Below are 15,281 nucleotides of genomic sequence, written 5' to 3'. Positions count from 1 at the left end.
CCACCACCACCACCACCACCGTCACCACCGCCCGCCCCCAGATCCGCCCGGCCGTCGTCGCCCTCCTCCTCCGCCCCCGCGGGCGGTGAGATCCCCCGCCGCCCCGCCCTGGATTCCGTCGAGAAGATCGTCGAGGACTTCGCCATGGACCTCGCCATCAACCCCTTTTCTTCCTGGCACCCGCTCCGGTGAGTCGTCCTCTGCCGCATCCACCTCGTCTCCTCCCCTCCGATCTGCTCGTGGCGTGACCGGGTCGGCATGGGCGTTGTTTCCACAGGGACATGATACGCTCGATACGCGCGTGCAAGACGGCCGCGGAGGAGCGCGCGGTTGTGCGGCGGGAGTGCGCGGCGATACGGGCCGCCATCAGCGAGGGCGACCAGGACTACCGGCACCGGAACATGGCCAAGCTCATGTTCATCCACATGCTCGGCTACCCCACCCACTTCGGCCAGATGGAGTGCCTCAAGCTCATCGCCGCCGCGGGCTTCCCCGAGAAGCGCATCGGCTACCTCGGACTCATGCTGCTGCTCGACGAGCGGCAGGAGGTCCTTATGCTCGTCACCAACTCCCTCAAGCAGTATCCGCCCCACCTACGCCTGCCATTTGTGTTCGCTGATGCTGTTATACGTTATTTCTGATTTATATGCTGATACAAGAGAATTTGCTACTACTTAACGTGGGCAGAGATCTTAACCACTCGAACCAGTTCATTGTGGGGCTTGCACTCTGCGCCCTTGGCAACATATGTTCTGCTGAAATGGCTCGCGATCTGGCACCTGAAGTGGAGAGGCTGTTGCAAAATAGGGATCCTAATACAAAGAAGAAGGTACTCATTTCGACATGATAGTTTAACCCCTAGTGAAGTCTGTTCGGGCACTGTAACAATAGTACAATACTCCCATTCCAGTAGCGTAGTGTAACTCTCCTTATAATTCTACATATGAAAGAGTTAGCTATTAAGATGCTTCAAGGACCAGAATAATCGTTGCCATTTCACTATTTAGTTGATAACACCACCGAAACTATGCTTAAGAGGTAAGTGATAAAGTGATAGTGCTGGAAAATCATGCACATTTAGTTAATATACTGGCAGTCTAGCACCAATAAAATTGTCATTAACAACCCTTATTTTCTTTTTGAGTATTCTTGCCGCTGTCATCTCATAGCTTACACCCTGAGCATTTTCCCAGCTTGACATTTCACCCTTCACCAGTACTTTATCATTTTTTATTAGCTTGTGAAATGTGTGTTGTGGAAAATTCTTGTTGATTCTCTAGCTCTTGCTATTTTGTAGGCTGCCTTATGCTCTATAAGGATTGTAAGAAAAGTCCCAGACTTGGCAGAAAATTTCATGGGTGCTGCTGCATCATTACTGAAGGAAAAACATCATGGGGTTCTTATATCTGCTGTTCAGCTTTGCACGGAACTCTGTAAAGCCAGCACTGAAGCATTGGAGTACTTGAGGAAGGTACAGTGCATGACAAGAGCAATGCTTTTTTTTCTTCCCTGGAGAATTATCTACACACATAATGCTCGTACTCTCAAAGTTAGATAGCAACAGCTGTTTATTTTCCATTACTCATTTGTGTTAATAAATACTGTTTATCCTTGCATGTTTTCCATATTAAGATGCCTGAGAAACTCAACCATTATTGTTTTCATTCACACTAGTGAAAGAGACACTGTTAAAAGAATTTCAAGTTTTGTATCCCTAGTCCAAATTTATCCACTGCTTTAGTTTTGGAAACCTGGCATGATCTTTTAGTTTATGTGACCCATCTGTTGTCTTTACACACACTTAACTTTAAATAAGCTGGGCATTTTATGTATTTTTCCTTTTACCATCAATGAAATATAAGATGCTGTTGATTAATCATTCCTCTTATTTACTTGCCTCAATAGATCATATATTATGAGGTACCCCAGACACTGATTTCTAGGCAGACACTGCAGCATTTTGATCAATGCCATTCGTTAGTTTTCTGTTATCTATCTCAAAAGGCCTGTGAGTGATAGCATCATTAGAAGTGTTAGAATTGGATGCAGGCAAATATGGTCGTTCTTTGTTATCCAATGGCGTGCCTGATCTATGTTTGATGTGGGCTTTGCCCAGTAAGGTGGAACGTGTGTGTTTGTGGTGAGAGCGTGTGTTTTTGTGTGTGTATCTGTTCATGTTGCCCTCAGGTCATTGTGTACAGACCTTGGTAGCTGTAAAGAGTAGTAACACGGTGTAGAATCACAGATGACTTGATAGATGGTGGGAGGTGTGGGATACACATGTACCACCCAGGTGCGAGTCCTCTTTGACTCGGAATTTAGGTGCTTGTTTCTTCATATTTACAATGGGACCTAGTTCCTGCTAGCCTGGTCGTTTTTTTAAATCAGATGACTTGATAGGCAACACTAACAACCTCAGTTCTCACATCTGTATGTTCCACATCGTAATGCATAAATCTCAAAACTAGCCCCTGCTAATTTGGATGACTCTTTTTTCTTTGTATGCAACCATTCCCTATGCTGAATCTGCACCGGAAATTATTTTTTTTCTTCTGTTCTGCCTCATAGATGATTTTTTTTGACATTGTTGTTGGATGATACCATGAAGATCATTGTGAATTTGCATGTTTTTTTTTGCGGCTATAAATGTTCTGACTAAGGCTTCTTGTTGCAGAACTCTCTTGAAGGTTTGGTCCGAATACTGAGAGATGTGTCCAACAGTTCATATGCTCCTGAATACGATGTTGCTGGCATTACAGATCCGTTCTTACATATCCGAGTGCTTAAACTCATGCGAACACTGAGCCAAGGAGATGCAGATTGCAGTGAGTATATTAATGATATTCTTGCTCAGGTGATGTGTTCATCTTTCATTCTATAATTGTACAACTACCAGAGCCCTTCTTCTGAATAATTACCACAACTCACGTATTACAGTACTATACAAAACTATAATAATATGAACTCCTAGTGGCACTACCCTGAGTAATTTGTAATTTGTTAATTTCGAATTGGTGCTGTTTCATCTAAATCTTGTTCAGTGAGTTACTGCTGTCGCGTGTTAGATTCTGAAAACTGTGTTATATGATTGTTGATTTATTATTATTATTTTTGTGCCCTTTTCGGTTATCTTTGCACTTGGCATTCCTGATAATAAATACTTGGATTTGTTTTCCAGGTTGCAACGAAAACCGAGTCAAATAAGAATGCTGGAAATGCTATTTTATATGAATGTGTTGAGACCATAATGGGCATCGAAGCTACCAGTGGTTTACGTGTGTTGGCAATCAATATTTTGGGTAGATTTTTGTCCAACCGTGATAACAACATAAGGTAAATTTACTCTTTCTTTCAGCCAGCTGATATTGTGAACTATTTTTTCTTCATATTGGCTAAAATGGTGAAGATGATATTTTTTTGGGGCTAGTTTGATGGGTAAGTTATTTGGTCTTGACTTGTTCCTGTAGAATATGAGAATTATTGAGAGGCTTAGCGATTGCAGTGCTATCTTGAGACAGCAAGAATGGACGGAATGCATGACTGAGTTTTTCTAATAGTAAAGTGCTTTCCATCTCTCATAATTAAATTCTTACTGTATATACCGCCTTTTCAGATATGTTGCCCTGAACATGCTTATGAAGGCCATTGCTGTAGACACACAAGCAGTGCAGAGGCACAGAGCAACAATTTTAGAGTGTGTCAAGGTAACCAAGTACACTTTGCCAGACTAATGTGATGTGTCTGTTCCCTTTGGCCCTTTCTTCTACAAAGTAAAATATGCTCATCATGTACAACTTTGGAACAATATTCACTTATGATAGTTTGCTGAGAGCTTGAGATAAGGGTCTGTTCATTTCTGCATATCTTGAGAAGACAGTTCTGCCCTTCTTTGTATTCTGTCCAGTCTGTTCTTAAATTATATGCAGAACAAGAGAAAAAAATACTAGCTATTTGATCCATGTATAAGTCATTGTTATATTTTCATCCATACAACTTAAAAGCATCCTCAACACACTTTCTATTTACCTGCCTTGCTTATGAATTTGTTCTATTGACCTGTCACTTCCTACTGGACTCCTAGCCTTCTTTTGTACTCATATTTTCAATCGCATATGAACTGTCAGGATGCAGATGTCTCCATTCGCAAAAGGGCCCTGGAACTTGTTTACCTACTTGTCAATGATACAAATGTAAAGCCTTTGACTAAGGAGCTTGTTGATTACCTTGAAGTGAGTGATCAAGATTTCAAGGACGACCTCACTGCTAAGATATGCTCAATAGTTGAAAAGTAAGTTGTTAATTATGGATCCAGCATTTCTCCTTGTTGTGAATGACCTACGGTTCGTGCAGTTGTGTTCTCTCTAGGTGCAATTGGAAGGAGGGGGGGGGGATCTGATGTGCATGTTCCTTTTTGCTCCAATGGTTACTGTATATCCACTGATATTAGATGTATATTGATTATTGAAATAAATTGACATACAATAAAGATATTTGGCTGTTGAGTACATGCTGCACTTTCCTCCGGTACCGTGTCTTTGTTGTCTCTTAGACAGAGGGAAGTGAATGGAATAAGGGAACATCATTCATTAACAAGTGAAGAATTGATTTGCTCTCATTTGAATAGTAGCCTTTCTTATCATGCCCATGCCCTGTTTTGATCTTGCCTAAAGTCTTTAAGCATGGTTCTTTTAGCATAATAATTATTATTTCAGCCTAATTTTCTGGATGCTATCACCTATCAAAATATATGACACATACATCATTCAGTTCTCTTTCCTTTGCAGTACGCTAGATGACAGGCTATGGTATAAATGTTTTAGTTTCCTAGCCACATAACTTGCAGCACTATGTTGTCTTCTGCTGCATTTCATGCTTTTATTCCTTTGCTCCCCTCCCCCCTTCTGCTGAACTACAGCTCATTTTTGGTTACTTAATTATTTTTTATCCATATCTGTGCTTGATGAGTTGTTTAGAATTTGGTGCTGGTATAGGATAAATTTTATGGAATATCTTGTTTACTTCCTGTTGATTTACGGGAAATTAATGGTTTGGCATTTTTTGTTAGGTTTTCCCAGGACAAGCTATGGTACTTAGACCAGATGTTCAGAGTTTTATCACTGGTACGTGGAGCCATACAGTTATTATTACTTTCGGGACCCCTTCTATTTTTTTTGGCTCGATATTAATTCGACATCTATACAATTTTTCCTTACCTAATTACTGGAGTCCATTAAAACACTCTTGATGTTTTGTAGCCAAAGTTCTCATCCACAGTTTTAGGGGGTTGTGGTTTGTGCAATGTTGGTGATTTCTATTATAAAATTGTTACGTCTCCCACACCTTCCAGACGCGATAACTGCACCTGTAAAAAGACTCATGACCAACTTACTATACCAAAATTCCAATCGTCAAACAGTCCATCATATTTAATCTAGCATGCACCTCTGTTAATATATGATTTACCTTCAGCCAATCAAGTCTCTGAGTCTGTAAATGTATAAGCATGAATTTCTGCTGCACTTATAAATTAAAGAGTCTTGCATGCACCTTTACTTACTATATAATTTACTCTTATATTAACAGGCTGGAAATCATGTAAAGGATGATGTATGGCATGCTCTTATAGTTCTAATAAGTAATGCATCTGAACTTCAAGGATATTCAGTCAGGTCATTATATAAGGCATTGCAAGCATGTGGTGAACAGGTATTGAGAAATAATTAGTGTTCTTTGTACCGTATACTATTGGATTATGTATCTAATGTGCATAGATCTCTTCTATGTTGATATGTTTAGGAAAGTTTAGTTAGGGTGGCTGTTTGGTGCATCGGTGAATATGGAGAAATGCTGGTCAACAATGTTAGTATGTTGGACATTGAGGAACCGATCACGGTGAGTTGGAAGTTCTTGGTAGCCATCTCTATTTAGTGATACACTTTCTACTGAGAAGACACTGCACTGATAATTCCATTTTGTATCATTATGTATTCTTGTTACTTTTTCATGCAAATAATTTGTTATTGGACCGTTCCAAATTTGGTGCATGTAGGAAGTTGATAACTCCACGCTGAACTAAAATCTTCTCACAGTATCCTCCCTTGTGATCTTCTTGCGATTACTTATGTTAGCTATAATGGATGTCATCAGAAGTGACATGATCATTTGTTTACTCGCATGGCTGCATGTACGGTTGATTGGAGAATTATGACTTTATAGAGTTTATAGCTTAAGCCTCTTCCATTTGTTGCCATTTCTCTTTATGTATTTCATTTAGAAGCACTGCTCCTCAAATTTTCTAGTGTCAAACGGCTTGGCCAATTTCTGATCTTGTTCAGGTAACAGAATCTGATGCTGTGGATGCTGTAGAGGTCTATCTTAAACGCTACTCTGCAGATGTTACTACTAGGGCTATGTGTCTTGTCTCCCTTTTGAAGCTTTCCTCCCGGTTTCCACCAACCTCGGAGTAAGTTATTTTTGAACTGGACCTGTGTCATAGTGGTTTGAAAATACTCTGTACCGTAGCGGGACAACCTACCAATGACTCAAATGCACAGTTCCTTTTTCTATAAAGTAGCAGAGTTTTTCTGTCTTGATTTGCATGGAGTTTGTTTTTAACTAGCCACGGTTAAAGGTTTTATATTCTATTTCTTCAATGTAGTTTTGAATGAACCATATGAGCATACACCATCGTTAAACAAGAAAGCAGTAAATTCTCAAATGCCACAATGAGAAATCAATAGTGCACAACTTTGTTTAGTAATTGGGGTCTGTAGACCATATAATTTCTTGTGAACTGGTTTCATCATCATCTTTCTCAGTAAGAACTATATAAAAGAGTTTATAGCACAACAATCTCGCCATTCACTTTGTGTCTTTAGCTTTGTTTACGCGCAATTCAGCTTTGTTTCAAGTCTATCTTTGTTCCTTTGTTTTTTATGCCTTGAATCATTTGTAAAGTGATTGTCTTCATCATTCTTTTTTTGTTTTGTGTTGCCAGGAGGATAAAAGAAATAGTTGCACAGAATAAAGGGAATACTGTGCTTGAATTGCAGCAAAGATCTATTGAATTCAGTTCCATTATACAAAGACACCAGTCTATAAAGTGAGTGGCAGATTTTGCAATTATTGAGTATACTTTTGTATTACTATATTTTTTTGTTAAAATGAATGGTAATCTGGATGATGCTGGTGTATGTGCAGATCATCATTGCTTGAACGGATGCCTGTATTGGATGAAGCTAATTATTTGGTGAAGAGAGCTGCTTCTATGCAGGCCACGGTTTCATCAGTAAAATCAGCTCCAGCAGTCACTCCTGGAGGCCAACTTAAGCTTCCAAATGGTGTAGCAAAGCCACCAGCAGCTCCTTTAGCTGATTTGCTTGATTTGAGTTCTGATGATACCCCAGTGACTACCTCGGCCCCTACTACAGCACCTAATGATTTTCTACAGGACCTTTTGGGCATTGGCTTGATTGATTCATCCCCTGCAGGTCTTACTCTCGCCTATTTACATTTCATAAGGATTTGCTTCTGTTTCTTCTTGGTTTGCACAGGCAAAGCAAGTTATGCTTTATCACATATTAATCTTTGGGCACATAGTCCACACTTGGTTTTAATTATGCTAGTAGTGCATAATTTGCTGTCTTATAAATAGGATTAAACCTTGGTTTTAACTGACAATTCCAAACCGGCTCTTATATTGATATGATATTATGCTGTTTGTGGTGACATCATTAGTGCAAGTGTTGCTTATGAGTCTGTTTTGGTCCTATGTCTAGGCGGAGCTCCATCTACAAGCACAGACATTCTAATGGATCTTCTATCTATTGGTTCAACTCCTGTACAAAATGGCCCACCAACATCGAACTTTATCCCTCCAGGCATAGGTAAAATAATGTGATGATTAAGTTGCCAATTTGTTTGAGTTTTTTCATTTGTGCTTATTTATCTAACACCTTGCAGCAGAAACCAAACCTGTTCCTGTTACACCTCAAGTTGTGGATCTTCTTGATGGTTTGTCCTCAAGCACATCTCTTCCTGGTTATCTCCTGTTACTTGATTATCCGATACAATAGAAAGTTGCAAGTACCCCCCGAAAAGTCACCAAGTTTGATTTCTTTCCATATCAAACTCAAGGTGGCTTCAAAGGGTGGTTTTGCATTTTTCTACTAATTATATAACATTCTTGATAATGACAATTTTTCTGTTACTCAATTTGCCTGACCGCCAGATGGAAATGCAGCTTATCCCACAATCACAGCATTCCAGAGTGCAACCTTGAGGATCACATTCAGCTTCAAAAAGCAGCCTGGGAAACCTCAGGAGACTACAATTAATGCTACCTTCACAAATTTAGCAACTACCACATTCACAGATTTCGTCTTCCAGGCAGCTGTGCCAAAGGTAGTATTCACCTCTGACTCTTGCTCTCATTACAGACACCAGTTGTTTTAATAAAAAGTTGGACTTACAAATCAACTTGCTTAGTTTATGCTGTAGATCTTGTAATCACTCAACTGATTATTATTGCATCAAAAGCCATATATGTTCCTGGTAGGTTATAGACCTTTTGTTGCCAAGCATTGCTATCATGGTTAACATTGGATCCAGTTAGTAAAATTGTCTGTAGAAATTGTTAGCATATAAATTGTTCATAACCAACATTAATAAGGCGTCCAGGCGCTCAAAGGATTCTGGGCGTCCCCGTCGCCTAGTAAAAAACAGCAAGAGACCGGAAGGTAGGAGGAAGAATCGAAGGGAAATCAAACAAAAAAGGCCCAGCAGCTGCCGCAGTTCCATCCCTGCTAGCTCCGGCGCTGGCGTCTGATGCAGAACCCACTCCGGTCAGCTGCCGCGGTTGATCTGAGAGGGTGCAGGCGCACAACTTCGTGGGGGGTGCAGAGAAGCGATACTGAGGAGGATGGCTGGAGGAGCTGTGGGCAGCAGGAGTGCAAGGAGAAACAGAGGGAGAGGAGGAAGCGAGGGGCGGTGCCAAGGAGAAAAAGGGAGAGGGTGAAGCGAGCGGCGCACGGAGAATTGACGAGCGGCGGCGGCGCGGCGCTGACCGAACAGGGAAGGAGAGAAGGGTCGGGGAGTCTTATCCACAAGCCAAGGGAGGGTTATATGGGCTGTCTGGTGGGCTGGGCCAGCCTCTTGCATCCCCTTCCCCCTTCTCATTTTTTTCCTTTTTCTTTTTCTTCCCCCTTCCTCCTGCTGTCTTGCTGTTTCTCTGATTTATAAGGCGTTGCCTTGCTCGCCTTGTTAGTGCCTAGGCGTCGCCTAGGCAGTTAGAATATGGTCCAACGCCTTGCCTTGCCTTACCGCCTTAAGAACTATGGTAGTTTCCTAACTCTAGATTTGTGTAGCTCATTTTTGTTGTCCAAATTTGTGTTCCAGTTCATCCAGTTGCGTCTGGACCCAGCTAGCAGCAGCACTCTTCCTGCCAGTGGAAATGGGTCAGTTACACAAAGCCTCAGTGTTACTAACAACCAGCATGGACAGGTATATCTAGAGATACCCCTCTTAATGACTCTTAGCATTTTTTTCTGCTTTTCTTTGACTTCTGAACCAATTTGATAATTGAAAGTTTACCTGATGCACTTCTTTTGGTTTGTTAAAAAGTTGTTTATATTTCTGCTCTTCAAGTAGAACAATAATGTTTGTTTTTCCATTCCGATAATCTGATTCTGGATCTTTTGCTTCATAGAAACCACTTGCAATGCGTATCCGGATGTCTTACAAAGTGAATGGCGAGGACAGGCTAGAACAAGGGCAGGTCAGCAACTTTCCTGCTGGGTTGTAGTGCTCCACCTGTCTATAATGTTGCGGTTGCTCTTTCAGCGTGCTTCAGGCAAGGCGTTTCCTTTCTTGTTCTTAACCATTTCTCTCACTTCTGCTTGCCTGTTAGTGAGTTGTGTACACTGCTAGTTGGTTTTTGCCATTCATTCTTGCTTTATATATAGTGTACAGTAGATGGCAGCGATTAATGTTGTATCCTCAGTTTTGCCGGAATGTATTCATATGTTGGTGTATATCATACCGAGGGTAACCAAAATTTTCACCCTATCCCCTCATATCAAGCAGCAAAGAAATATGTTGTATCATGATTTCACCCCCAATGTAATTATTTATTTCTCGAATCGAGCTCGTGCAGACTTATTATTCAGAGACTATTTTTTGTCCCAAACTTTAGCACCTCTTCTCGAGCCATTCAAGGGCGACTCACAGAAATTTTCACCTTGGCACAAATTAACTCTATTAGAATTTGAACACTGGTGGGTTTTACTTTTACATAGGAAGTGCAGATAAGTTTGGTCTGATTCGATGGCCCTCAACTTTATCTGGTTGCACGGAAAGCGTGATGTGTGCGCACTCGAGTTTTTCTCGGTGCAATTGTCAGACATTTGCGCTGCCCATGATCCTTCAGTCAACATCAGACTGATTGCACGAGTGCAGTGTGGCAACGTCACTACATCAGCACAGTTCTGTAGCAGTGCTTGTCTCCCCTGCTGGCTTGCTCTAGACCTCTGGTACTAACTGCACTCGGAAGCCTTTAATGTCATTTGTCAGTCACTGGCAATTAGCATGACAAACCTAGCCACACCCCACAGGCCAAATATGTCAAAGCCGAAGCCACCAAGTCACCAACTCCTTTCATCTCATGACACGAACACACACACGCAATTAGTCAAGCTGCACCCGCCTGGTCGACCAGTGCTAAATGCTAATCGCACAGCCGCGCAACGAGCACATTGAATGCGCACTGTGATGGCGAGGCATCTTTGCCATCACCATTGAAGGGTTAGCAGTACTTGCTGCCTGTTTAATAGTGGATACGGACAGGGTAACCGCACACGCTTAGGACCAGCGGCCTCACATCACATGCCCCTGCAGTCAAGAGCCCTAGTAGACGATAAACACGCCCTGTACAAACCACAAAGCTGTGCCCATCTCTTTCACGGGGATTCAGATTTCAGAAACGACGCTCCAGTCCAAGTGCTAACAAGCATGGACGTGTCTGGTTAAGTATGGTTATCCTTTTGGTTTCTTGCAGCCGTTTTTCTAATCGGGCTGCTGCAGCTTTTTATTGGGCGTGTAGCGTAGCGTACTGCTGGTGTAGATCGCCTGCAGAGTCTGAGCAGTTTGGCAGATGCATCCGCCGGACCTGTCACGGAAGCCAAGCCAGCCATGAAACCCTCTCCTGTAACATCACATTACTCGCACAGTCGCAACGTCAGTGATGGAATGTAGTAAGCACAATACCGTGAGCTTTCAATCCTAACAAAGCTGCTTTGATTTTGTCATCTCCATGACCTAATTTTTGTGGCACTGTAAAATTGGAGTGGTTGAGTACTTGAGCTGGACTGGAATGAGTCGTGCACTGTGATTTTCTCTCTCTCTTTTTTGCGAACCTTTCGCACGTTATTTTCAAAGAAAGGTCCTGAATTACATTGATTTCTATGCGTGCAAATGTACGGTCACTTGTGCTTTACAAGTCCTGGTGATGCTTGAAGATTGAGCAAGGGTACTATACTGTACAAGCACTTGCTTGCTAAGACAAGAATCTGCCATTAAAACTAATAATCCTCCCCAGCAGTGTCCTCACAATAAACAAATAAACAAGTGACCTGCAAGCTAAAAATTAACTAATGATCACGGAATTGTACCTCAACTCGACAACAGCAACTTTGTCTCTGCGATAACCTTGCAGTAAAACTTTTTTTTTCTTTTTGGTTAAAGTGTCACTGAAATGTGAGGAGAGACACAAGTGACTGGCAAATGAACGAAGTATAATCCGCACACACACAGAGTTCATCATGCACCTAGAAAGCTAAGATCACGGCCACCACACGCAAATGTGATTTTGTAAGAGGAACGAATGGCTATGAACAGATTCAGCGGTTAAAAGGGCGAGCCAAATCAGCTCAAGGAAGGTTGGAGCACGCACCACCACACACGTTTTCTCTGCCGTCACGAATCCCCGGGGCTCCGCCTCTGCCACGGCAACCGGCCGTTCATCGCCGGCGAGTCGTCGGACGCGAGCACGGGCAGCTTCCCCTTGCCGTTCCGCGGCCACTGCCAAATCTTGGACACCGAGAAGCTGTCGCCCTTGCTGCCGGCGCCGATCCTCTTCCCCTCGGTGCCCGCGGCGGCGGCGGCCTCTGCGCCGGCGGGGTTGGCGCCGACTCCTCTGAGCCTGGCCCCGGCCCTGCCGTGGCCGTCGCCGTGCCTCCTGTGGACGGACACCTGCAGGCTCGCCTCGGCGAGGACGTACTGGTAGGAGCCCATGGAGTAGCACCGCCTGGCGTCGAGGCTGCTGCTGCTCGTCTCGCCGGCCTCCCTCGTCACAATGCCGGCGCCGTCGTGGACGGGGCCGGGCGCTGCCCTGGACTGGCTCGTGAACTTGCCGAGGCGCACCGGGAGCACGGCGTCCTCGTGCTTCCACCCGCCCTCGCCGTGGAGCGCGTCGAGCAGCGCGGCCGCGGCGTCGTCGTCGCCGAGCGCGCACCGGCAGAGCGGGCACGTGGAGTTGGAGAGCAGCCAGGTGTCGATGCAGTCGATGTGGAACGCGTGCCCGCACAGCGGCAGCAGCCGGAGCCGGTCCTCGCCGGCGAACTCGCACAGGCAGACCGCGCAGTCGAACGGCTCCTTGGCCCCGGCGCCCACCACCTCCCGGTACAGGAACACCGGGAGCGCGTCGATGACGTCCTGGTCCAGCCCGGCGTCGTGCAGGTGGAACAGTTGCTGCAGCTGCCTCTGCAGCGCCGACTCCTCCCCGCCGCCGTCCACCCCGTCGGCGCCGCCCTCCCCCGCCCCTTGCGCGCGGCCGCGCCGGCGCAAGCACCTGACCAGGAGATGCAGGAGCCCGGACACGAGCAGCACCACGGCCACTATCACCAAGACGAACAGCACCGCTGGGCTAATCCACGAGCCATGGCCCCCGGAGGACGACGCCCCGCCGCCGTCCTGCTTCTCCACTTCCCCGGCGACGGCGAGGCCCGTGGCCAATCCTAACAGCAGCAGCATTTCCTTCCTCTTCTCCTCGTTGCCCCGTCTGCCCCGGGCAACGCGCTGCTCATTTCGTGCACTAAACCCCAACGCCTTTTTGAGCTGAGCTGAGCTGAGCCGGAGCAGCTAGTAGTGGTAGCTTCTCGGTTGCTGGCAACTTGCAGGAGGTGCAAGGATCCAAGCAATTAGGCGATGAGGGAAAGGCCAAGGGCCAAGGCTTGTGAAGCGTGACAAGCCCATGCTTATATGCAAAAAATGGGGGGAACACAAGTCACACGGTCACGCAAGCAACCAAACCAACCCAACAAAAGCGGCAGAGCATACGTGTCTTTCTTTTGCGAGCTGCAAAGGTAAAGGACTGAGCTACAAGTCCACTAATCCTGCTCTTTTCTACCGACATTTCGCATTACACCAAACCATAACTTTGGAGACTGCTTTTTTACATGTTTTTCTCTATTTTTCAAGTGATGAAAAGCTGAAAACCAACTTATTTCAACCAACATGCCATGTTTACATCTACTAATAAACTTACATCTTAATAAAATGATGATTTAGAGACAAATACAGCAGGTGGCAGCCACATGATTTTCACATAAAAAATCTTGAAATTCGTGGTTATCCGACATAAAGTGATAAAGAACGAAGGAACAAAGATTTGATCTCTGGACCTTTCTGCAAGGTTGCTACTGTGTTCTTTTCTTCTCACTCACCTTTGGTCTTCCTCCAGCTTTGGAATATCACACGGGGGGCTGACCAGGCCATGAGGCGGCTGCGGTTAGAAGGCCATTGTCTTCAGCAAAAGGCGCAAGGTGCGAGGAACCCGGGCCGCCGCCGATTGGGATGGCTCGCGGCCGGTCTTGTTCTCTCCAGTCTCCTCTCCTCGTGTGTTCGTGGTGCAAAGGAGAGGACAGAAAAGCAAGAAATGCCCGGGGGAGGGAACGGGCGAAAAAGGGAAAGATGATGGTGGCCGGTGATGGCGATCGCCGTGGAGCGTCGCTTGCGCCGGTGGAGGGGTGGGGTGGATGGCAGCGGCAGCGGCGCTCGTTTTCAGTGGAAATTCGGGGGGAGATTTTTCTGGTGTCGGATGAGATGGGATCAGGGTTCAGGGTTTGCGTTTGTTTATCCGTAGAAAATTCAGATTTGTGTGATGGGGCTGGGGGAGTGGTTGCGCTGCGTGTGTGGCGGCTCGACTTTCTCGCGCTGTCTCCAACTGTGACGATGCGCGCCAGGGCCGCGTTGCCATGCCGCACGTGTGGGTGTGGCCGAGGTCCAGATCAGATCCCCACGCTACAGTACTTGGGTTGGCAATCAGCTTCGGAATTTGGGGCCAGACAGAAAAAGGTCTGGACAAACACTGCAACGCTGCAAGCTACAATCACACCTATAAACCCTGCAATCGCATGGATAATTGACAATACTTACTGATGACAATACTTATTGAAAGATCATGTACTTTATATACATCATACGTATATATGATCTTTGATCTAGCACCTGTGTGTCTTTCAAAAAAAAAGATCTAACACCTGTAGCCTATATTTGCACAAGAAATTCTGCAGTGGCCGTGAGGTACCATTGAACCTCTTGGGTTGGAGTGACAGGTAGGAGTGTGCATTCTCATTCTTCCACGGCTGACGGCTCACGCTCACCCAACCACTATTACAGACGCAAATCGCGATAACGCAGGTTCCTGCCTAAAGATACCCACAACAGCTCAACATCTGGAGACTGGAACCCAAGAATTTCGCATCCACCAACAACCGGCGCGCATGGCGTCTGCTTGTTCCCCACAGGCCACATTGTTGGTGCCGCCGGGCCCCTGCTGGCGCGTTGACGACTGCGGCACAGCGGCAGCGTCATCCTCCAGCGATTCGGTCTGTTGGGGGCAGCCGGGCAGGCTCCCCCACCCCGTGCCGTCCCGTCCGTCCATGCGCCGGAGTCCCCGTACCCGCCAGTTCGTTCCCTGCCGGCTGTCGCCTCGACGCCTCGTCCTCACTGTCGCTGTGTGCGGATGTGTGTGCCACCAAACTACCAAGGTGAGGCGCAGCGCCGCAGCGGCGCGGGGGAAGGAGAAGGAGGGGGCCCCGACCCCGAGCGGCCGACGGGCCGACCCCTGACGGGTCTCAGTGTCTGGCTGGAGCAACGCGCTGCTCAGCGCCCGTCGCCACGCCACGCTAGCTTTATAGCTTGTGCTGTGTCCCATTCCCATAGCCTGCAGGTTGCAGCGGTGGCAGTACCCTTTCATCTCAACTGTACATTCGTACGGTCATCGC

General features: G+C 45.6%; 2 protein-coding genes across 5 annotated transcripts; one reads left to right on the top strand and one right to left on the bottom strand.

The window, feature by feature from the left end:
• Nucleotides 1-260: 260 nt before the first annotated feature.
• Nucleotides 261-10,139, top strand: LOC101779727 (AP-1 complex subunit gamma-2). 4 transcript variants are annotated; one of them, XM_004964686.3, is made up of 18 exons: nt 261-580; nt 688-829; nt 1,298-1,471; nt 2,675-2,854; nt 3,179-3,333; nt 3,614-3,704; nt 4,125-4,288; nt 5,066-5,120; nt 5,584-5,706; nt 5,797-5,892; nt 6,336-6,463; nt 6,998-7,102; nt 7,201-7,490; nt 7,779-7,886; nt 7,966-8,013; nt 8,231-8,403; nt 9,397-9,501; nt 9,707-10,139. In XM_004964686.3, the coding sequence occupies exons 1-18, from the start codon at nt 282-284 to the stop codon at nt 9,800-9,802; spliced, it is 2,532 nt and encodes an 843-aa protein (XP_004964743.1). In that variant the 5' UTR covers nt 261-281; the 3' UTR covers nt 9,803-10,139. The 4 variants fall into 4 exon arrangements, with proteins under 4 accessions (XP_004964743.1, XP_012701036.1, XP_004964742.1 ...); XM_012845582.2 differs by having other exon boundaries at nt 7,966-8,040; XM_004964685.3 differs by having other exon boundaries at nt 7,963-8,013.
• Nucleotides 10,140-11,528: 1,389 nt separating this feature from the next.
• Nucleotides 11,529-13,522, bottom strand: LOC101779337 (RING-H2 finger protein ATL47). The gene has a single exon (XM_004964684.4). It carries the CDS (start codon nt 13,024-13,026, stop codon nt 11,971-11,973), a length of 1,056 nt encoding a protein of 351 aa, XP_004964741.1. The 5' UTR covers nt 13,027-13,522; the 3' UTR covers nt 11,529-11,970.
• Between the last annotated feature and the right edge of the window lie 1,759 nt (nt 13,523-15,281).

The sequence above is a fragment of the Setaria italica genome, chromosome IV (genome assembly GCF_000263155.2).
Source record: "Setaria italica strain Yugu1 chromosome IV, Setaria_italica_v2.0, whole genome shotgun sequence".
In the NCBI taxonomy this organism is placed as follows: domain Eukaryota; kingdom Viridiplantae; phylum Streptophyta; class Magnoliopsida; order Poales; family Poaceae; genus Setaria; species Setaria italica.
Note: the sequence above shows the minus strand (reverse complement) of the source record. Positions and strands in the feature narration are given on the sequence as shown.

Excerpts from the sequence above, each read along its gene's own strand:
- LOC101779727 (XM_022825712.1), top strand. The coding sequence starts at position 282 with ATGATACGCTCGATACGCGCGTGCAAGACGGCCGCGGAGGAGCGCGCG. Across the intron at positions 5,707-5,796 it reads TGCAAGCATGTGGTGAACAG|GAAAGTTTAGTTAGGGTGGC; the intron begins GTATTGAGAAAT and ends TGATATGTTTAG. Across the intron at positions 6,464-6,997 it reads CGGTTTCCACCAACCTCGGA|GAGGATAAAAGAAATAGTTG; the intron begins GTAAGTTATTTT and ends TTGTGTTGCCAG.
- LOC101779337 (XM_004964684.4), bottom strand. The coding sequence starts at position 13,026 with ATGCTGCTGCTGTTAGGATTGGCCACGGGCCTCGCCGTCGCCGGGGAA.